Source organism: Sus scrofa, chromosome 15, assembly GCF_000003025.6.
Source record: "Sus scrofa isolate TJ Tabasco breed Duroc chromosome 15, Sscrofa11.1, whole genome shotgun sequence".
NCBI classification, from domain to species: Eukaryota; Metazoa; Chordata; class Mammalia; order Artiodactyla; family Suidae; genus Sus; species Sus scrofa.
In genome coordinates, this window is record NC_010457.5 from 64,443,977 (window position 1) to 64,467,505 (window position 23,529).

Below are 23,529 nucleotides of genomic sequence, written 5' to 3' on the forward strand. Positions count from 1 at the left end.
GAGGAACCAAGCTTGCTAAATTGAGGAGATGGAATTTGGAGTTTTAGAAGGCTAATATAACTGATATTTGCAGAATAGAAGGGAGCTCCACAAAGAAATAACTTCAAAAGTCTGCATTTGGGTACTCTTGAGACTTTTGCCAAATATAGTATAGTCCATACTTAGATGAATCTTCATGAGACACAGCAAAGAACAGTTATTGAGAAGTTTTAAACTGAACAACTCCCAGACCTCACATAAGATTGAGAAATGTTTGAGTACTGACCAGGCAGATGAACTATTGAAACCTGGGGCATTCAGTTGAAGCCCCGGGAGGGTCAGACCTTTGTAATAGGGTTGAACTAGCTTTAGAGTTAAGCTACTCTTAGACTTGGCTTAACAAAAATAAGATTTGAAAGGATAAAACTATTCTTCAAGCCCCTAAAGGCCTTCTATATGAAACTTCACCTCTCCAAAAAGGGTTAAAATAAAATCTAGATACTCAGTAAATGTAACAACATCCAGTTTCTATTTAAAAATTATTAGACATTCAAAACTATAATCCATAAACAAGAGAAAAAGCAGTTAAAAGAAATAGACCCAGAAGAAGACAAGATTTTAAAACAGCTATTATAAATAGGCTTTAGGACTAAAAGAACACATGAAAATAATAAGAAAAGAAATGGTGTAAAAAAAATTCGAATGATAATTCTAGAGCTGAAAAAATATATCTAAAATGAAATTTTCGCTAGAAAGTTACATCAGCAGATTTGAAAATGCAAAAGAAAAATGCAATAAACTTTGTCATAAGCAATATAAATTAATCAAATTAAAGCACAGAAAAAAAAGCAGCAGAAAAAATTAATAGTATCCCAGCTACCAATGGAACAATATCAAGTTGTCTAATATAAACATATTAAGCCCTCTATAAAAAAAAAGAAAGTGCTTGGGCAAGAAACAAATCTGAAGAAATTGTGGAAGCCAAATCCTTTTCAGGCTTAATGACAATTATACTCACAGACACCCCAAAAATTCAAAGAAAACCACATCTTGGGCCATCATAATCACATTTCTGAAAACCTGTGACAAGAGAAAAATATTCGGACAGCAAAAAATGGGTATAACAAAGAGGAAGACAAGAATTACTACCAAACTTTTTTATCAGAAATAATGCAAACTAGAAGATAAATCATCTTTAAAGTGCTGACAAAGCACTTATAACAAAGAGGAAGACAAGAATTAATACCAAACTTTTTTTTATCAGAAATAATGCAAACTAGAAGATAAAACATCTTTAAAGTACTGACAAAGCAAGTGAAATAAGACAAAAAGTCTGTTTATCCAGTGAAAATACTCTTCAAAAATTAAGGGTGTTTTCAGATTATCAAAAGCTGAGAGAGTTTTGTGCTGTGTGAGGGATGTTAAAGTAAAATTTTCTGACAGAAGAAAATAACATTAGATTAAAACTCAAATCTACACAAAGGAATGAAGAGCATCAGATATATTAAATATGATGAAAAGTAGTGCTCATTTAAGAATTTTTAATTTAATTAATTTAACATATAATTAAGTCAATATTGTGAAATTATATATGGATGTAAATTATATGACAACAAAAATACAAAGAAAGGAGAAAATGGAGATATATTTTGCATAATCTCACATATGGAAACTGATATGACAGCATATTTGAAGTTAGATTATGATAAAATAATTAAACTTGCATATTGTAAAACCTAGAGTGATTCCTTAAAAAAAAGATAGCACTAATAAATTATAGAGGAAGTAAATTAGAATACTAAAAATATTGTACTAATTCAAAATAAAATAAGAAAAAATTAAATAAAAGAACAAATGAGACAAATACAAAAATGAAAAGGTATTAAAATTAAACATATTGATAATTATGTTAAATATAAATGGTCTATACCCTAAAATTTTTAAAATCAGAGGTTATCAACCTGGATAAAAATGTAAGACCCAAATATATTCTATCTATAAAAATCTACTTTAAATATAAAAACATAGATATGTTAAAATAAAAGGATATAAAAATACATATCATGAAAATACTAAACATAAAAAATCTGCAAGGCTATATTAATTTTATAAAAAACAGTCCTCAGAATATTATGAGACATAAAAAGAGATATCTCATTATGATAAGGGGATCCATTATCAAGAAGTCATAAAATCTAAATGTGAATATACCTAAAAACAAATTCAAAATAAATAAACAAAAACTGAGTGAAAGAAGAAACCAACAAATCCACAATTATAGTTGAAGTTTTTAAGATTTTTCTTTTAGTAATTGGTAGAATAGAGAAATCAAACAGTATAAAAAACTTGAAAACTCTATCAAGCAACTTAATTTTATTTATATTTATAGAACGCTGTACACTGAACTACAGAATACATATTGGTTTCAAGTGCACACAGAACACACACTAAGATAAACCATATTCTGGGTCATAAAACAAATCTCAATAAATTTCAAAGGATAGAAACCATTTGGCATATGGACAGCTCAGGACAAAACTATCTATAAATACAACTTTGTTTGGGTTCAGAAAACTCATTCCAGTAGCCAGGATGACATGTCATTTGCAAAGGGGAAATACTGCCAACTTCTGAAAAGATGTTATTTCTTTCCAGAAATCTGTTGGTCAAAGTATGTACAACCTGCTTATTCCTATTTGATAAGTAGAAAGAAGAAGAATAGGTATTGCCCCCACCCACACCCTATCTTTGTAATGACTTAGAGCCATCATACTTATCATTTAAAACAATTGCTAGTGTTACCTGGAAAGGGGGAAACATAGGAGCATAAATGAACTAAAAGAGTAGTAGAATAAAGATGCAATGGAGAGATAATTATACTAAGGGCGTAAAAACTGTAAAATTTGGTTAATGGGTGGAGCAAGTGGGACCACAGACAAGAGCATAGGTGTGTCATGGAGAAAATGAGTTAATTTGGACAAAATATTTCTATCTAGTCTACATAAAGAACACTCACAACTACTAATAAGAAAACAACCAATTTAAAAATGTGCAAAATATACTAATGTACCTCCCATTATATGAGCTAAATATCATTAGCCATCACAGAAGTGCAATTTAAAATAACAAGGAGATACTACTGCACTGTCACTAAGAAGGCTAAAATGAAAATGTCAGGAGTGACTATTACCCTCGCACATTGACAGTGAGAATATAAAATGGTACAAATACCTTGGATAATGATTTCCATCTACCATGTGATCCAGAGATAATACTCTGAGGTGTTTACCCAAGAGAAATGAAAATCCAGAATAAAACTTATATATGAATATCCATAGCAGATTTATTTATAATAGTTCCAAACTGGAAAATCCAAATGTCCAAAGGTGACTGGTTAAATAAATTGTGATATATTAATACAACAGAACTGTGTCCAGCAATGCACAAGAACAAGCTATGGATACATCTAACAACATGAACAAATCCCAGAAACATTATGCAAAGCAAAGGAAGTCAGACACAAAAAAGGCAATTTTGACATTTGAATCTTAACTGTAGCACATCAGAGTGGAAAAGTCAGAAAGCAAATAAAAATTTGGACTGGCTCTAAGAAGAGTAGTCTAGAACAAATATGTAGGTTTGTTAAAGACAAAAGAATAGATGAGATCACCAAAAGGGAATACTTAGGATGACAAGAGTCAAAGCCTGAATCCTGGGGAAATATTAGCCTTTTGGGGATACACAGAAAAAGGAAGCTTTGTGAAGAACATTGAGAAAGGGAAAAAGAGGTTGGAAGAAGAGACCCAGAAGAAAGCGATATTTTAGCAAATAAGGAAAAGTAATTCTGAGAGAAGACATTTTGTGTCAAAGATCACAGAAGGACTAAGAAAGAAAAAGGTAAAATCTTCTTTGCACAAATCTATATGTGGTCATTTGTGAGCATAGAGAAAGCAATTTAAGAGCATCAGTGAGGAGTTCCCCTCCTGGCTCAGTGGGTAACGAATCCAACTAGGAACCATGAGGATGCAGGTTCTATTCCTGGCCTTGCTCAATGGGTTAAGGATGCAGCATTGCCATGAGCTGTGGTGTAGGTCACAGACGCGTCTCAGATCTGGCGTTGCTGTGGATCTGGCCTAGGCTGGCGGCTACAGCTTCGATTAGACCCCAAGCCTGGGAACCTGCATATGCTGTGGGTGCAGCCCTGGAAAAGATTAAAAAAAAAAAAATCAATGAGAACAAAAGGTCAATTGCAGTGGGTTGAGGAGTGGATGAGCAAAGGGGTGAAAGACAGAGAATGTACCCTACCTCTTCAAAAGTGTGTTTCAGGAAGGAAAGAAGAAATAAAGAAATATCCAAGTCTATGTATTTCTATGAATTTCCATGAATGTCATCTTTCTACCTGATTGTAAATTTGGGCTATTTAATAAGTATATTTCAGCAAATGGATTCTCAGTAAGAGGTTCATGATATTACCCATGTATTTCTGAAAAGGAAAAGCTGACTTAGAGGAAAGAACATTTTATGAACTAGTTGATGAATTATATAAAAGCAAAGATCCAAATTGCTGTATAGAATTGAAATGTGTTTTTGCAAAGTCTTATTTTTGCTCTGCGCTGAAAACTAGGCTGTATTTCCCCGTTCTGGTTCACTTGTATCTCATGTGATTGTGTCACCTTGTGTTTCTCCATTTAAAAATAAAAGGCAGACTCAGCAGTTCCTTTTTTCTTAAACTGCTTCAGTAACCAGCAGTTGCTACATTAAAAGCTTTAGTTGGGAGATTATAAAAATAGTCTAATGCTTCCTAGCAGGTAACTGCTTATGAACCAATTCTCCTTTCAGGGATGTAGTGAAGTCAAATCAAATGGCCTAGGAAGGACCATCTATGAGAGAGAAGAGAGAGCTGGTTGATATTCAAATGGCAAAAGTACATTATATTTGGAATATTTTGTGTAAATGTTAAACAGTACACACATTTAACCACCTGCTTCTTGTTTAGAAGAGTTCAAACGAACAATTTCAAGCACAATTGAGTAACACTCAAAAGAAAATCAAGTGTAATTTCCTAAGTTGCTGAAGCAAGGGTTCTTCTATGAAACCACTATTAGTATTTCTAAACCAAATTTGATTATATTTGAAATTTACTGCACACAGTTCACTGGCACCTGGAAATTTCTTCACGTGGAGATAAAATTACAAGAAAGACTTTTTTAAATGATTGTGTGTGTGTGTATGCCTGTGTGTGCATGTGTGTGTTTTAAAATATGCTGGGTCATACTTGTGCTAAAACTAAATTATTAAAGTAATCTTTAATAATATTTAATAATTTTTCATTTAATTTTTCTCTTGTGAATAAATTTTGCTTTTCTTTTAAGACACATTTGAAAGTAGGGGGAAAGCACCACATAAAGACACCTATTTGATACCAACCATACAGTTTATCTTGAAATTTTTCACCTGTAAACTATCTCTAAATATTCACCAATTTGAAAAGAAAGGTTATGGCAGATTTTCAGTTACCTCCTAAGAAGCTAACTCTTTAACTGCCTTTACTAAATACCAACTTAACATTATTATTGCTTTAAAACTTTGAGACTTCGTCAAAGGCAGGATCAAGTTTAAATAATGTAATGTGAACCTCACACGAACTCTCCATTCCAGTTCTGTAATGGCTACTCACTGCCATGAGCATTCCTGACTTGGTTTCGAGTTTGTTTGTTTCCTACCAGGGAGTTCTTCTCTGCTTATTATAGATCTTTCCCATCTTATAGCATCAACTCATTAGTTTTCTTTTCTTTTTTTGTCTTTTTTTTTTTTTTTTGTCTTTTGTCTTTTGTCCTTTTAGGGCCTCACCTGTGGCATATGGAGGTTCCCAGGCTAGGGGTCTAATTGGAGCTGTTGCCAGCCTACACTAGAGCCACAGCAATGCCAGATCTGAGACGCATCTGCGACCTACACCACATCTCATGGCAACACCAGATCCTTAATCCACTGAGCAAGGCCAGGGATCGAACCTGCATCCTCATGGTTCCTAGTTGAATTTGTTTCTGCTGCACCACAATGGGAACTCCAGTTTTCTTGACTCTTCTAACTTAACTCATACTTCAATTCTATGTCTTTGTTATCATTTAATACCCATACCCACACTCAGACTTAGTAATTTTCTTTTTTTGACATTTTTGTATTACCAACTTCTAAGGCTAGATAGCAATTCATGTGCATGCTTTGCCTTCCTAAATAGATTACCTTCTTAAATTCAGGAGCTTACTGTTTTCTCCACACCACCTACAGTGACTATTACAATACTAGGCACTTAACTGCAATATTTGATAAAGATTTGTTAACTAATATTTGAGAGGGAAAAATTTTAACTTATTTTAATTATAGAAATTATAACTATAATTTTGTTAGATATAGCATTAACCAAAAAAATAAGAAGTTTCTCTTTAAATTATTGTAAAGAATCTATTCAAATCAAAATTTGAATAATTCTCCTTAACTGTACATAGATATATTTCTTCTAAAAGTCATAAAGTATTTCTTTAAAATATTACTTCTAGTACCTCCTATAAAACAGCCTGGATTTAGTAATTCCCTGATCTTCAAGAATCCATCCTAGCAGAAAAGATGTAATTATCCAATTTTAAGTTTATTCACTAGGTAAATCATTTCATTACTGAGAATGTTCACTAACTTTTTTACACATTAGTGTTAAAAAATCAAATGTTGAAAAGTTATTATAAATTTAGAGCTAAAGATAAAAAAGTTTTTCTAGTGCTGCTGAAACTAAACCACTTGTTTTATTTATTCTATAGGTTTTACAATCTAGATAGACATAAAATATATTTTGCCTTTCTCCTCAACTCCAAGAAGAAACTAATGATGATATCAGATGAAAACCTGACTTAATGATTGTCGAGTAAAAATATTTGGCTTGTGAATCTAGTTAATGCCCACTTAATGCAAGATAATGAGGATGTATCAAAACTGCCCCTCAAATGAAAAAAAAAAAATGAAGAAGAAAAAGAACTGCAGAACACATACCAAAAATAAAACCAATGTACTGTTCTGCTTTTCTTATGCTAAGTCCTAGAAAAAATTTTGTAGATTTATAAATATAAGCAAAACAACTCAATTTTCACATGTCAATCTGTGAGAGGAGCAGTTAATGCATACTATAGAGTATTCTCACTGTAAAATATGATATATTACCCTTTATGTTTTAAAACTTCATCTTCAAACTCAACTTAGATTCGGAAATGACACCTAATTGTAGTGCCCAAGATTTAGTCACTGTGATACTGTGTACCATAAGATACTTGATATAATATAATGCCAGCCAATGCAAAGTGCTGTAAGGGAAAGTAAAACAGGCTGAATGAATAGGGAATGACAAAGGCTACTGCTCTAGAAAGGATGAAAAGAAAGACTTTTTGGTGTAATAGTTTTCAAATAAAAATTCAAACAGGAGAGCCTGTCATGGCTCAGCGTCATGAATCCAACTAGTGTCTGTGAGGATGCGGGTTCGATCCCTGGCCTTGATCACTGGGTTAAGGATCTGGTGTTGCCTTGAGCTATGGTGTAGGTTGCAGATGCAGCTCGGATCAGATCCAGCATTGCTGTGGCTGTGGTCTAGGCTGGCAGCTACAGCTTCAACTGGATCCCTAGCCTGGGAACTTCCATATTTCATGGGTGCGGCCCTAAAAAGACCAGAAAAAAAAAAAAATCGAACAATATAAATATCTGGAGGAAGAATATTCCAGACAGAGGAAATAGAGCAAATCTCCTGCATGGGTCTGTGTATGGCAAGTTAAAGGAACAGCAAGAAGCAGACATCTGGAGAACAGGTGATGCTGGAGGTAGGTAGATACCAGAAATAAAGGCAGAGAGGTTTTCAGAGTCAGTATTCCCAAGGAGACCTCTAGAGTGTTTAGGCTTTATTTTAAGTGTGATGAAAGTATTTTAGGCTTGGGAGCAGGCCAACCCAGTAGTCTTTCAATAAATGTTCAAATATTTTTCCTGTTACTCTACAGGAAAAAAAAAGAAAAGACTATTATCCTAGGTGTCATGTAGAGAAATAGCTATTGAAGAAGCAAATGTCTCTTTAAGAAGGAAGGAAGGAAAATTTCAGTGCCCACTAGAGCCAGCATTTAAAAAGAGCAAAATAATGCCATTTGCAGCAACATGGATAGAACTAGAGTCTCTCATACTGAGTGAAGTAAGTCAGAAAGAGAAAGACAAATACCATATGATATCACTTATATCTGGAATCTAATATATGGCACAAATGAACCTTTCCACAGAAAAGAAACTCATGGACATGGAGAACAGATTTGTGGTTGCCAAGTGGGAGGGGGAGGGAGGGACTGGGAATTTAGGGTTCATAGATGCAAACTATTGCTTTTGGAATGGATAAGCAATAAGATCCTGCTGTATAGCACTGGAAACTATAACTAGTCACTTATAATGGAGCATAATAATGTAAGAAAAAAGAATATATACATGTATGTGTAACTGGGTCACCTTGCTGTACAGCAGAAAATTGACATAACACTGTAAACCAGCTATAATGGAAAAAATAAAAATCATTATAAAAAAAATTTTTTTAATTTCCAAAACCCACTCCATATACTATGTGCAAATACATATATAATTTTAAAATAATAGAACATAATTGTATAGAAACTGAAATATGACACATTTTATTTTTATTTAAAATAGAACTCTATATGCTTCACAGAAACAAGTGCAAGGAGTGCTTAATTTATTATCTTTGCCACTTTGCAAAACAATACATTTTTGGGAAATGAATACATAAAAATATAACATTTAGGCAGATTCCTATTTACATCCAGAGGCAACTGAAAGTTATGCAATAATATTTTTAAAAGCATTAAAATAAATACTTTTATAACTTGCTGTTGGCAAAGTTTTTTTGATACCAAAAACATTTGGTATCATTGAGTTCTTACTAAATTCTAAAATACTCTTATTTTTAAACAAAACAAGTATACATATATTACGATAAAATGCATATTCCACAGGCTAGAAATTAATGAAACATCTAAATATCATTCACTTCTCTTTGGAATTTGGAATTCTTCAGTTTCAATGATTAAATTGCAACTGCTAAAATTTCCATCTGCATATTTTTTTATACAATTTATTGCCTAATTCTCATTTTAATACCGATTATATGTCTTCATATTTCTTATATACATTCATTTCTGCCTGTCTATTAAAAGGTAACATCTTTTTACATTCTTAAGAATTTCAGCTAGCTTACAATAAGTCTTTACAACAGTGATTCTTTTCACAGTGGTTCAAGAGTTCAAGGCATGTTTTGCAAAGTCAAAATGCAGTGGTTTTGACATTTGTAATATGTTCTTAGGTATAAGAAAAGTCACACTACCAAAAGAAAAGTATAATTAGTATTAGTACATTGAAAGTCAATCCAAAATTCCTTTTTTTGATACCTGAATCTAATTTTCTGTTTTTAGGACATTTTAAAACCTGAAACACAAATTAAGTTTGAATAATTTTCTCCAGTCTAGGATCAGAAGAGTACAAGAGCTTAACACTAGTCACTGTGGAAATGAACTAGAGTTTAATATTTTGGCTAAAGAGAAAAAAAAAAAAGAATTGGACTTTTAAAATATTTAATTGCTTATATTTAGCCTATTGGAGGAAATGGAGATACTGGTAAATCTCATGCTAATTTTGCATTGGTTAGACAGAACATAGGAAGGTAATTGACTTTTTAAAGGTAAAGTTAAAGAATAGGTTTGGACATGGAATAAAAACTCAATGAAGATGTAAAAATTAGGGTCCTGGACTTCCCATCTTGGCGCAGCAGAAACGAATTAGACTAGGAACCATGAGGTTGCAGGTTCGATCCTCGGCCTCACTCAGTGGGTTAAGGATCCAGCGTTGCCTTGAGCTGTGGTGTAGGTCGCAGACGCAGCTTGGATCTGGTGTTGCTGTGGCTCTGGTGTAGGCTGGCAGCAACAGCTCTGATTAGACCCCTAGCCTGGTAAACTCCAAATGCTGCAGGTACGCCCCTATAAAGAGAAAAAAAAAAAAAAAAAGACAAAAAAAATTAGGGTCGATGTGGCTTGCTACAGATTGGGTTGAAAAATTAAATCAACGAGAAAAACATAAAATCTCTTTTGCTTTCTTGGAAATGTGGAAAGAAAATCTAAAGTATTTTTTTACAAGTTTACTATTCAATTTGCAAATGTCAGGGACCATTTTGAAATATTTGATTCTCATTTTCTCAAGATTATAAGCTAATAAAGTGCTCTTCTGCAAAATATAAAAATATTTCTGAATTGAGAAGCCAATTTCAGGTTGGATTTTGGCTTCTTTCTACCCCTCAACTGAGAGGATTTGTGCAAAGCAAATGCCCAGCTGGATCTGGTGAACTTGGTGTAAGGATAATTTCCTAATATAGTCAGATTCCTAGTATCTATGCTAACATTCAGATACGTCCAGACCAGGGTAAAAATCTTGCAGTTCAAACTGTTAGATATGGAGAGAAAACATTCTTATAGGATAACATGAACCAATGATAAAAAAAAAAAATACATAGTCCTTTCTGAAAATATTAAAATTTAGGATGAGATAGGGCTCATTTTCTCCCAAATGTTGTATTAATCTACAACTGAATTAACAAGTATCCTGGTAGTTCTTAATAGAGATATTTTAAAATGGGAATTATTGCCTAATTTCAATATAATATTATATTCTAAACCATATGGCATAGTGGCTTAACTTTAAAAGATGGTCAAGATAAAACAAAGCAGTAGTATGAAGCATAGACAAAAGAAATTTAGCAATCATATTATGGGACATATATTTCACATTCTCTGTCCAAGTTATCATCTATTAAGTGGAATTCAGCATTAAGGCAAAAATAGACATTCCTTATATGTTAGCTAAAGCAAGAATATAACTTGACTGCTAGTCTTTTTAAAATTTAAAAGAAAGTCTTCTCTGCCATTAACAAATACCCCCTTCATCATGCCAAATGAAAATTTACTAGATTCTGCATGAGATGAAAACTCTTGTATGTGTACGTGGGAAATTAAAATATTGTTAAGAGGTTCAGTGTGTAGCAATCTGGATAGGGGCTGGAATGATAGAAGAATTGTAGAGTGATTGGAGATGAAATCCAGCAAAGATATTTTTTAATGTACTGAAAGAATGTGAATGCCAAAGATGAACTAATGAAATATCAAGTAAGATAATGAGCTGCTAGACATGGCCCCATGTTTAACTACCAAATCATCTTTCACTCCCCATTCCAATGAATTGAGAAAGAACAAGCCTTACAGAAAGGAGAGAAAAAGTCATTAAGCATCTCTTGTCATTACTTGCACCAAGACATTCTATAGTCTCACAATTTCTAATTTTATTCACCACTCTGTTGGTTGCTTACCCAGTTTGACAACTATTCTACAATTCTTCCTTAGCCTATTTTTGTTTTTCTCACTGTTCTCATCATGAGTGAACAAATTATTTTAGCAGAAATAAAGAGAAGTAGAATTTGATCATCAGCATTAAATGGCATGATAGTTTATATTCAAGGTAGATGTAGATGGATGCTAATTATTTTTGAATTAGTAAATGTTGGATATGGCGGAGCACTGTAGTAGGTGTCACCACTAGGGTCTCACATAAGTTCTGCTAATGACTAGCAGTTATTTAATCTCTGATTCTTGGTTTCTTCAGCTATAAAATCTCTTACATCCTTTACAGTTCCCAAATTCTGGTTTTGGTTTCTGTCTGTGACACCTCAGAAATAATTTAGACCACCAAGGGAGTCTCCTTCATTAGAAGGCTAAATACAAGAATGATTACGTTAAATAGTAGCTATTTTTTTTTTTCAATTTAGAGACTAAAGATAATTTTGAGAGGCAGTGAGGGAATATTTTAAAAGGAGGTGAGAAAAATAATGAAACAGAAAAGTTAGAGGGAAAAAATCTGAAAATTTGTATTAAAACACTTTGAAAACTGTCTATAGAAATTCTATTAATATTAATATTTTAATGAAATTTGTACATCCCCACTGACATTTTTTTTTTCTGTTTAGAAGAAGCCCTCAGGAGCAAAGGGATTACTGTCTTCACTAAATAATGCATCAAGTCCATGTAGTTATTAGCTTGTAAAGGGAACTAATATAAAGCATTATCAAACACAGCAGTAGTGTGTTTCACAAAAGATATTTACACTATCTTCAAAAATCACAATGACAACATCTTAAGATACTAATTCTTAGATATTTCCAAATAACTTAAAATGTTGTACTTGTAAATTTATTTAAAGGAACAACTATTGAAGAAAGCAACTGCCATCAGCTTCAGTCATTTGCTACTTTCTGAATCTCCTGATGGGAAATAAAATGTTCACACTTTAAATAAATTTACTTAAATGAATTATATTTCCATATTTATTTAAAATAATTAATCATAAATATTCCCTGCTAAGTAATTTTAAGTTGAACTTTGTATATGGCAAACATAGGCTCCCTGCCTTTAGATGATTTGCTAAGTACGTTCTCTCATTCTTTTGTGTAAACTCTAAGATAGCCCTGAGTTTTCTCTGCCCTAATAAGTCACATGGTGGCAAAATTCCAACATAATAGAAGAAGATTTGTTTTGTTTTATTTAATAATTCTACTAAAGTAGAAGTATTACAAATAATAAATTTTTGTGGAACATCTAATCTAATGGATCTATTGCAGATTTTCATTTTAAAATAAAGGCTGATTCTGAAGTCTTCAGACACTGCAATCAGGTTACTATTTTCATATAATTATGGAAATTTAAAATGCAAAGTTAATTGAAAGTATAAAGATGAGAAGCAAGTGCTATACCTAAAATAGTGCATGACACAGTCATGTTTCACTTAACTTTCAAGTCAGAACATAAATTAAGAATTCTAGATGTGACATGCCAAATATTTTAGACGGAAGAAAGCATACAACAGAATCTGTACCAATTACACACTTAAACGCTTAGCTTATAAGGCAACAAGTTCATGCTGAAATATTGACAATAAATGATGTGTCCCTTAGTTTAAGGAAGTGATGCTGCATATAAATCCCATCACCACTTGTACAGTACTAAAATTTCATAAATAGCATTTTCCTAAGCTTTACGTTATACCCAAAGCCAAAATATTTGAAAGGAGCAAAGAACACTAACACTATGAGCCTAAGAAGAATATTTTTTGCTTGTAACACAATTCAAAAGAAATAAATATTACAGAGTAGGACTCCATAAAAAAGAAATAAAGTTAAACAGCACTGGTATATACAGTAATTTTGCCTTATGATCTAAACTACTTTTTAGAGTGAGCATTTTTATTTCTAATCATGCCAAGAGTTAAGGAAAAATTAGGACTTTTAACTTTTCCTTATCATTTTTGTTAACCTATGCCCTTTCTATAAAAATGTGTGTGGAAATTGAAATATAAGACTATTCAGTTAGGAGTTATGGTTAACCAACACAGAAACAAACAAAAAAAAAGTCTTAAAAGGTACAGATTTCTCTAGGGTAAAAGTTGAATCAATAAAAATAAGGAATTATATTTGGATACCTTCAAATAGATTATAAATATCAAGGAAAATGGAGATTTTAAACATCTTCTCTTAAAAATTAAATAAGTATATTCACTCAACATAAGTGAATAAAAGAGCAAAATATCATTCCTGTTTGCTTGAATCTATAGTTACAACCATAGTAAATAGTTTCATTCTCATATATGTAGAAACAAACTATGTGAAATCAAGATAACAGACACAGCAAGATTACCCCTTCACATAAACTCTTTTTAGAATACCTTCACTTAAATTGACTATATAATTTAGATTGTCTGGAATAACCAAATAAAGATACTTTCTAAATATGTTGGAAATTGAGAGTAATTTTGGAAGCCCACAAATATAGAATTAATCAAATTCATATAGAATTCAAGACATCCTACTCTGGATTATATCTACTTGTCAGTTTACTTCCCCCACACAACCATATCCCTGTTCCTATTCCCAAATTAAACTTTAAAATCCCTGAGGGCAGAACCTTTACATTTTTTAATTTTCTTGTTGGATCCAAAATTGTGGCAAGGACGATATGGAGTGCCCCATATTTTTTAATGAATAGGTAACTGCATGAATGAGAGCAAACGTATATGCAAACCACAGATGCCAGATTTTTGCCTTTGATATCTCATCCCAGTCAAATGAAGATGGATTCAGTAACATATTTCCGTAGTGGAATGAAGTATAATCACTAGATTGTGCTCTATGGGATAATACATAGGTATAGCCTTTAGAACACTGGTACTCAAGTTATGCTTTGTAGAAACGAAAATGTGGGCTAGTAAAAGGTTTCCCCTGTTTTTATAAAAAGAGTTCCATGGTCAAATAATTTGGGAAATCCATCTTAAAGAAATTCAAGTAACACTTTTTTTTACTGCTAGACTCCTTACAACACATGATATGCTAATATGTGGTATGACTTTCTAAGAATCTATCAAAGAGCACTTTTGGTCTTTGATCATCTCAGAAGACCATTCCAAGAGACAGAATTTCGGGAACAACATTCTAGTACAACAAAAGATACCATGTTAAATCTTCCTTCACCAAAGCAGAATTACAGAGTGGAAGGAAATACTTAATGTTCCATGTATTATTCAGAATTCATCATTTCTGTCTCCACAGGAAGTAGAATAAAGGCAAAATTATCATGAGCCTTCTGTACCCATGCTCATTTTGAAAGGATAGGGGAAGATCTCTTCATAGTTATTCATACCCTCTATTGACTTTGAAATTATACTTCATTTAAGAGTTTTCTTAATTTCCCTTAGAATATCTCCTAGTAGCCCCTTCCTTCTCTGTTTTCTTTCTAAATGTATGTGTACAAAAATAATAGGGACCTCTGAAATGCATCTTAAAGACATATCTGACAATGGATCGTTCAGAAAGTAACTAACAAGCAGGGTGACTATAAAATTTCCAAGAGGAAAATATGTCAGTGGATATTTTCTTGAGAGTTCATACAGGTCCATTATGATTCTGCAAAATAACTTGGTTTGTATTCTGTTTGACTAAACCACAAATATCATGACAGATGTTATTTCTGTATAGGGAGAAAAATACTAAAGGAATTAAAGGGAAGGTAGGAAGCCAGCTAACTCTACTGTGTGGATTATCTCAAGATTTGGACCTAGTGCCAGCTCTGTCACTAGCTATATGACGTTGGGACATTTCTCAATGTCTCAAGATGTCAAGTGTCTTATTTGTAAATAAGGGAAAGTAACAATCTTAGTGACTTTCAAACTATTTGCCTGAGGGGCTGCTGAGGAGGTGGATTGTAAAGGGGGAGTACAGGGGAAGAGAAAGCAAGTAAATGATCTGAACCCACTTCCATCTTCCAACTAAGCAGCTCCACTTTTCCATGTTATGCATCCTAAAGTTCATAGCAATGTTTACTTCTTAAAATATCCCATTTAATTTTTTTAAAAAATAGAACCATATATGATCTAAAGTTTGGTTAAGATATTGCATACTCTAGTTGACATTTTTAATGAACATGTTTTCATCTTAGGGAAAAAAAACACATGGGCTTTCACATTTTCTTTTCTATTCATTTCAAGTAAAAGAAAATCTTGATAACTTTTATTAAGTTTAGCTTATTTTATACTTTTATAATAAAATAAAAAGATGAGTTGATGTGTTGTTTCTCAAAATAAAATTAAAGATAACATGGGGAGTGAATGAAGACAATTCCGGCCTATGCTTGACTTTAGAATTATTTTTTCATGGTGCCTTTGGGCACTTAAATACTGTACTGCATTATCTCTGAGGTAGAACAATAAAAACAATGACAACACAAAGACAAAAAAATTCACATAAAGAAAGCCATGAGAGATTTCTTTTTAACAAAATTCTCATCATCAGGCTTTGCAGTCTTCTTTGACACAAAGTTGAGAAATAGTCTTCTTAATCCGAAGAGCGGTTAGGCGGGCTGCCCCATTGGCATACCAACACTCACGCATTATTCTCCCCATGACTCGGAGTGCCTTTAAGAGAGAAAAATACCAGAGACTTTAGCACAAAACACAGTACAAGAGAAGCAAAGCCAAAAGCCAGGAATTGATACTAAGCTTTGATACAGAAATAGTAAACTTAAACCAACCTGATATGGAGATCAAGGCTAAAACGCTTCAAAAATTCTGTCAAGGGGGTCTTCCCTCAGACAGACTATAGGGTCTACTCTCAGGAAAAAAACCAGGGCTATTGCTCTCAGACAGAGATCAGGATGTCTCTTCTCTGACGGAGATCATGTTGACTAGTCTTAGACAAAGAACATGGTGAATTCTCTGAGAGAGAGACCAGGGCATCTCCTTTCAGATAGAGAATGGGGATCTTCCCTCAGAAAATGATGAGAGTGTCTCCCCTCAGAACGAGAACAGTCGCCTCAGTCTCCTCTCAGACGAGACCAGGCTTCTCCCCTCAGACAGAGACAAAGGAGTCTCCTATCAGACAGAGACCAGGTGGTTTGCCCTCAGAAAAAGACCAGGGCTTTTCCTCTGCAAAAAGACCAGAGAATCTCCCCTGAGACAGAGATGAGGGCAACTTCTCTCAGAAAAATAGGAGGGTGTTTCCTCTCAGGCAGAGACCAAAGTGTCTCCTTTCAGACAGATATCTGGGTGTCTACCCTCTGAGATAAGGTGTCTCCCCTCAGCCTGAGACCAGGGTGACATCTCTCAGAAAAAGACCAATGACTCCCCTCAGAGACCAAAGCATATTCCTTCAGAAAGAGACCAGGCTGTATCCCCTTAAACCAAGACCAAAGTGTCTCCTCTTGGACAGAGGTCTGGGCATCTCCCCTTAGACTGAAACCAGGGGTCTCCACTCAGAAAAAAGAATGGAGTGCCTCCCTTCTGAGACCATGGAGTCTCCCCTCAGAAAAAGACCAGAGCTTCTCCTCTCAGACAGAAATCAGAGCGATTTATCTCAGAAAAAGACAAGGTTGTCTCCTCCTAGCCAGAGATCAGGATGACTCATTTCAGAAAAAGACTAAAGTGTCTCCCTTCAGACAGAAACCAGGGGAGTCTCCCCTCAGAAAAACACCAGGGTGGAGTTCTCCTGTGGCTCAACAGGTTAAGGATCCAGCATTGTCACTGCAGCAGCTTTGTCACTGCTGCGGCACAGGTTGGATCCCTGGCCCAGGAATTGCCTCATGCCACAGGTGTGGCCAAAAAAAAAAAGAGAGAGAGAGAGAGAGAAAGAAAAAGACCAGGGTGGGAGTTCCTGCTGTGGCGCATCAGGGTTGATGGTGTCTCTACAACACCAGGAGGCAGGTTCATCCCCAGCTGGCACAGTGGGTTAAAGGATCTGGCATTGTGGCAGCTGCCACATAGGTCACAACTGCGGCTCGGATCTGATCCTTGGGAAGAACTCTGTATGCCACGGAGCAGCCAAAACAAAGCAAAACAAAACAAAAAGGAAGGGGGTGTCTCCCCACAGAGAGAGACCAGGTTTGTCTCCTCTCAGACAGAGACCAGGATCACTTCTCTCAGGAAAAGCCCAGGGCAGAGATCAGGTTGCTTCCCCACAGAAAGATACCAGGGATCTCCCCTCAGAAAAAGAACAGAGCATCTCCCCTCAGAGACCAGAGGGTCTCCTCACCAAAAATGACCAGGGTGTTTCTGCTCAGATGCAGACCAGGTCAACCTCTCTCATAAAAAGACAAAATTGTTTCCCCTCAGACAGAGACCAGCACTTCTTCACTCAGAACAAGACCAAAATGACTCCCCTCAGACGGAAACCATGGTCTCCACTCAGAAAAAGAACAGAGCATAGCCCCTCAGAGTAAAATAGAGCATCTCCCCTCAGATCCCATGAAAGACGATGGGATCTTCCCTTAGAAAAAAACAGGGTGTCTCTTATCAGATAGAGGCATGGTCATCTTCTTTCAAAAATGATCAGGCATCTCCCCTCAGACAAAGACCAGGGCAACTTCTCTCAGAAAAAGACCAGGGCGTCTCCCCTCAGACAGAGATCAGGGGTCTCCTTTCAAAAAAAAACCAAGTCTTTCCTGTATCGTGTTTAGTTGTTTACTTGTTTTCTACCTCCTATGTTGAATGTAATTTTAGAAAAGAGAATATGGCCACCTTACAACTACATCCTTTTACAATAAGTGAAGTCAATTGAACAGCTTTACCTTCTTGGGATGGTCAATAATCATTCAAATGTAATTAATCTTTTTGAGCATTTTATATATGTATTTTATGAAAATTTTCCTCTTCCTTCAAGCTGCATGAAATATGCTTTCAATTAAGAAATTACATATGTTATGCACAAAAAAGCTAATAATTTCTGCCTTTAGGATTTCAGAGTACACAAACTTTCTTTAAAATCTTTGTAGTGGAAATAAAATATTTTAAAAATCCCAAACACAGGTATTAAGCCTATGGAGGCTACTAATTCTCTTCTAATGGAAAATTCTGGGAATATGGTAGAATGGCTATCTTTTAATATATTCTAAGAAGGGGTATAAAAGATAAAAATAGATAATGGTATGGGTTGGAAATTCCCTGTATATTGATCTGGATGATAAGTACACACATACATACACTTTTTTTAAAAAAAGTCATTAAGCTGTATACTAAGATTTGTGCATTTTATCATATGTAAATCATGCCAAAATAAAATACTAATCCAGGTACAAAGATTAAAATTTTTGAGTTAAAAAATCAATATAAGTGAACTCGTAAATAAATAATACTCAGAGGGGGAAAATGCATGAAACCAGAGAGGTATAAGAATTCACTGAGGCAAGTAGCTGCTCTGGTACATCTGCTGATCTCACAGTCTAGAATTTCAGAATTTGTGGACAGTATATGAAAGACAGGAAACACAGCCCAAAGCACAGAGAAGGTATCAGATCAAAATGTTTACAAAGCCCAGAGTGTAAGGATGAACTGGTCTTAGAAGGAACTTGTAAAGAAAGTTCTTGGTAAAGAAAAAAAGCAAGCTTTAGCCTTAAAGTGTTAACCTGAGTTCATATAAAAATTCACAAGCAGATGAGGAAATAAAATATCATAAGCAAGAGTCAGTCAAAACAACAGACAGGAAAATCAAAACCATCAAAACATTAAATGATATAATTAAATAACATAAAATTGTATATATATGTAATATATATGTGACGACGAAAGGAGGAACTGTTTAAAGAAACAATGGCTGAAAATTTTCCAGAACTGAGGAAAGTCACAAATCCTCAGAATTGCAAAGTCCAAAAACTCCAGGAAAGATTAATCAAGAGACATTCATACCAAATACATCATTGAGAAACTGCAGAATACTAAAGATAGAGAAGTTCTTAAAGCAGTCTGGGAGAAAAGATAACTTAAGAGAATCTAAAATTAGCTGACTTCTCACCAGCAATAACGGAAATCAGAAGCCAGTGGAATAATACCTTTAAAGTATTTAGAGAAAATAAGTGAATCTAAATTTTTATGCCCAGATAAACTATTTGTTCGAAATTGAGGACAAAATAGACATTTCATACACTCAAACATTGAAAGAACTTACAACCATTAGATTATCACTGAAAGCAATTTAAATAAAATACATTTAAAAGAGGCACATCAGAAAGTCAGAAAATGATTTTAAAAGGAAGCTCAGAGAGCCAAGAAGGAATGTTAAAAAAAGAAAATGATAAACATATTCATAATTCTATAAAAACAATGATAGTATATATTGCACAAATATCTACTACATGGGATTAATACAAAACAAAATAGAAGTAAAATACTGTTCAAAATGGACAAAGGTTGTATATATCGGCAATTAAGAAAATTGATCATATTAAAAAAAATGACAGGCCCATCCTAGGAATGCATAATTGGTTTAAAAGTGGAAAATCTATAATACAATCTATCGTGTTAAGACACTAAAGCAGAAATGTTCTATCATCACTTCATAGATGGGATGAAAGCTTTTATCAAACCAAAGTCAGCTTTTATTTAATCTAATTAAGAACAAAAACTCTCAGCAAATATCACACTCAAAGGTGAGACATATAAAGTTAAATACAAAGACATATGTGTACATACACAAAATGAATTACATGCCTAGATTAAGAGAAAAGAATCATGGTCTCTGAAAATCCTCCCTGATACTTACCTCAAAATTATAATAGGAAAAATATACATAAGAACATAGCCTTACTTCACAGCTTTGCCATTGGTTTGGGATACTTGGTCGGAACTTCTGATCACAAACAACTTTCCTCATTTCCTCTATTGAAGGATCTGAAGGCACCATGTCATAATAAGGCAACTGATACTCCTCAACAATTCCTATAAAAATTTGTATAGTTAAATTTGCATAGTAAATTTCCCAATGTGAATAACAAAAATGTTTATTTCAAAATAATAACAGTTAAGTTTTCCAAGCACAAGTGGCACCATGGCAAACTGGAAAATCAGGCTTCTTAAAACCAAAGATATACATTTAAAGCACTCAGCTGAATAGTTATATAAGTTTCTGAAATTTTATTTTATGGAATTTATATAATTTTGATAAATAATTTATGTAATACAAAAGTACATGCAATTTGCATATAAAATATACAATTTACATGATTATATATTACACACACATATTTTTATATAAAATATCACATTTATATCACTTTTAATAATTATAAAAATGTAATTTATATTATGAATATGTTAATTTTGATTTACATAAAATGCCATTGAGCAATACCAAAGTAATGCTTTTTTTTTTTTTTCAAAGAAAAAATATTCTTAACATTTATTCAAAGACATTCACTTCATTAAAACAGTTTAAATATGGAGTTCCCATAGTGGTTCAGTGGGTTAAGAACCCCAATTGGTATCTATGAGGAAGCAATTTCGCTTCCTGGCCTCGCTCAGTGGGTTAAAGGATTTGGCATTGCAGTGAGCTGTGGTGTAGGTCTCAGAGGTGGCTCAGGTCCTGTGTTGCTGTGGCTGTGGTACAGGCCAGCAACTGCAGCTCTGATTCTACCCTAGCCTGGGAACTTACATATCCCTGCAGGTGCGGCCCAAAAAAAGAAGAAAAAAAATTAAATAATCAAAAATATACTTAAAATTCATTTGTAAAACAGACCATTATTCCCCTTATATTGTAGGATTTTGGGGAATCATATAGTGTTCATCTGAGTGCTCTAACAACTACATATTGCCTGTGCAGGCTCAGAGTAGGTAAGTGAGAGAATTATCTATTATGTCTTGAGAGTTCAGCTCTTATAGCAACTTTTTTTAGGACCTTAGGTTTTTATTTTTTCTTTTTTAATGGCTGCACCCACAGCATATGGAAGCTCCCAGGCCAGGGATCGAATCTGAGCAATAGCTGTGACCTATGCCATAGCTGCAGTGACACCAGCTGCAATATTTATAACTCACTGTGCTGGACAGCAATCAAACCCATTTATATCACTTTTAATAATTATAAAAATGTAATTTATATTATGAATATGTTAATTTTGATTTACATAAAATGCCATTGAGCAATACCAAAGTAATGCTAATGGCAAAATTTATAGCATGGCCTCATTACTCTGTGAATGAAGTATATTTCCCATGATGGAAGTATATTTATCCTTTTCAAAACAAAATAGCTTTCTCTTTGAAAATTGTTAGCAATCATTTAAAACCTGAGTTTTTTACATTTGGATTTTAGAAGTAGCACATCTGAGAATGTTCCAAAGAAACAGCCAAAAATATCTAATATGGACAGTTTAACATGAAGGTCAATTATTTAAAAGTCTAAATTAACAGAAATGAACTTAATTATCAAAATATTACTTGTATTCAAGAATTTCCTTATAGAATCAGTTGAATTAACTCTAGTTCTTTTAATTTAAAATATTTAAGATATGCCATAATTTAAAATTGAACTCCAAATCATGTGAACTAAATTACTATTTCAACTATTGAAGGAAATTTATGGAAAAAAACCTAAATATAGACAAATATTAATATGCAATTAGAAAATAGTAAGTGTTGGAGTTCCCTTTGTGGCTCAGCCATTAATGAACCCGACTAGGATCCATGAAGATGTGAGTTCAATCCCTAGTCTTGCTCAGTGGGTTAAGGATCCAGTGCTACTGTGAGCTAAAGTGTAGGTCGCAGACACAGCTTGGAGCTGGCATTGCTGTGGCTGTGGTGTAGGCTGGAAGGTACAGCTCTGATTCAACCACTAGCCTGGGAACCTCCATGTGCTGTGGGTGTGACCCTAAAAAGACAAAATAATAATAATAGTAATAAATGTTTGAATTTTGCATTTATAAGCACCATCCTAAACCCTTCGCACGTTTTTATTATTATTCCTCAAAACCACCAACTAAAGAAAGTACCATATAATCCCATTTTACAGAATCAGGAAACTGAGGCACAAAGATTATCATGAATTTGCTAAAGATCACAATAGCCAGTAAGTGCCAGATCTGGGACTCAATCTCAGGCTCAGGGATTCCAGTGTCCATGTTCTAGTTCTGCACCACTATAACTCTATTGCTTCTACAAATAGTTTCATCTTAGTTTTTGTCCACTTTTGCCCTCCACTTAAACCCTACATATTCATCATCGCCGGAGAAAAAAACAAAAAAAACAAGAAAAGCCTCAGAACCAAAATACTTTAATCCAAGTCCTAACCCCTTGGCAAATCATTTAACTTCCTTGGGTTTCATTTTTGGCATAAAGTAGGGACACAGTTAACTGAACATAAGCTCAAAGAAGAACATTTTCAAGCACTTTGCAAAGTATTGTTATTGAAATCAGAATTATCAGGAGAACTAAACAGCAATCACAACGTAAAATCTCCATTGTGTGCAAGATGCTCCACTTTTGCCACTGGAAAGATATTACCAAAAGGTAATCTCTTAAATATTTAGAAATGGTTCAGTACAGTTCACGGAATCAGAGCATCAAGGTAAGGCAGACACAAGAATATTTCCAAAGTCTTACCTCCAACTGAACACCTCCGAGCTATTTCCCAGTAAACCAGACCAACAGAATAGATGTCAGCTCGTTTGAAGGACTCAAAGATATTCACATTCATAGTATCATCAAGCATTTCCGGGGCCATGTACCTTCAAAAACATGCACTTTTCAGATTCTGTTTACAACTTTACATCAATCCAGTAAAACACAATCTTAATAAATCCTTAACTTATATGTTAAGATAGTTTACATCAATTTTTCAGGTAGATCTGTGCCATTGTAATAGAATAAAATTAAATAATAATATATTGAATGATAATTTCAAAACCATTGTAAATAGAACTAGAGGTCATCTACCATACTAAGTGAAGTGAGTCAGAAAGAGAAAGACAAATACCATATGGCATAACTTATATGTGGAATCTGAAATAGGGCACAAATGAACTTATCTACAAAACACAGACTCATAGACATAGAGAACAGACTTGTGGTTGCCAAGGGAGAGAGGGGAAGGAAGGGCATGGACTTGGAGTCTAGGGTTTATAG

At 34.0% G+C, this 23,529-nt stretch overlaps 1 protein-coding gene across 3 annotated transcripts in view; it reads right to left on the reverse strand.

The window, feature by feature from the left end:
- ACVR1C (activin A receptor type 1C) overlaps window positions 8,656-23,529 on the reverse strand; it is a 76,698-nt gene continuing 61,824 nt past the window's right edge. For 2 of the 3 annotated variants that reach the window (XM_003133418.5, XM_013984145.2), the window contains 3 exons: window positions 23,008-23,132; window positions 20,222-20,352; window positions 8,656-16,062 (listed from right to left, as the gene is read on the reverse strand). In XM_003133418.5, coding sequence (XP_003133466.3) covers window positions 15,937-16,062; window positions 20,222-20,352; window positions 23,008-23,132 — 382 coding nt within the window. In that variant the 3' untranslated portion in view covers window positions 8,656-15,936. The remainder of the gene's footprint in view (window positions 16,063-20,221; window positions 20,353-23,007; window positions 23,133-23,529) is intronic. The other variant, XM_013984144.2, reaches the window with a different exon arrangement.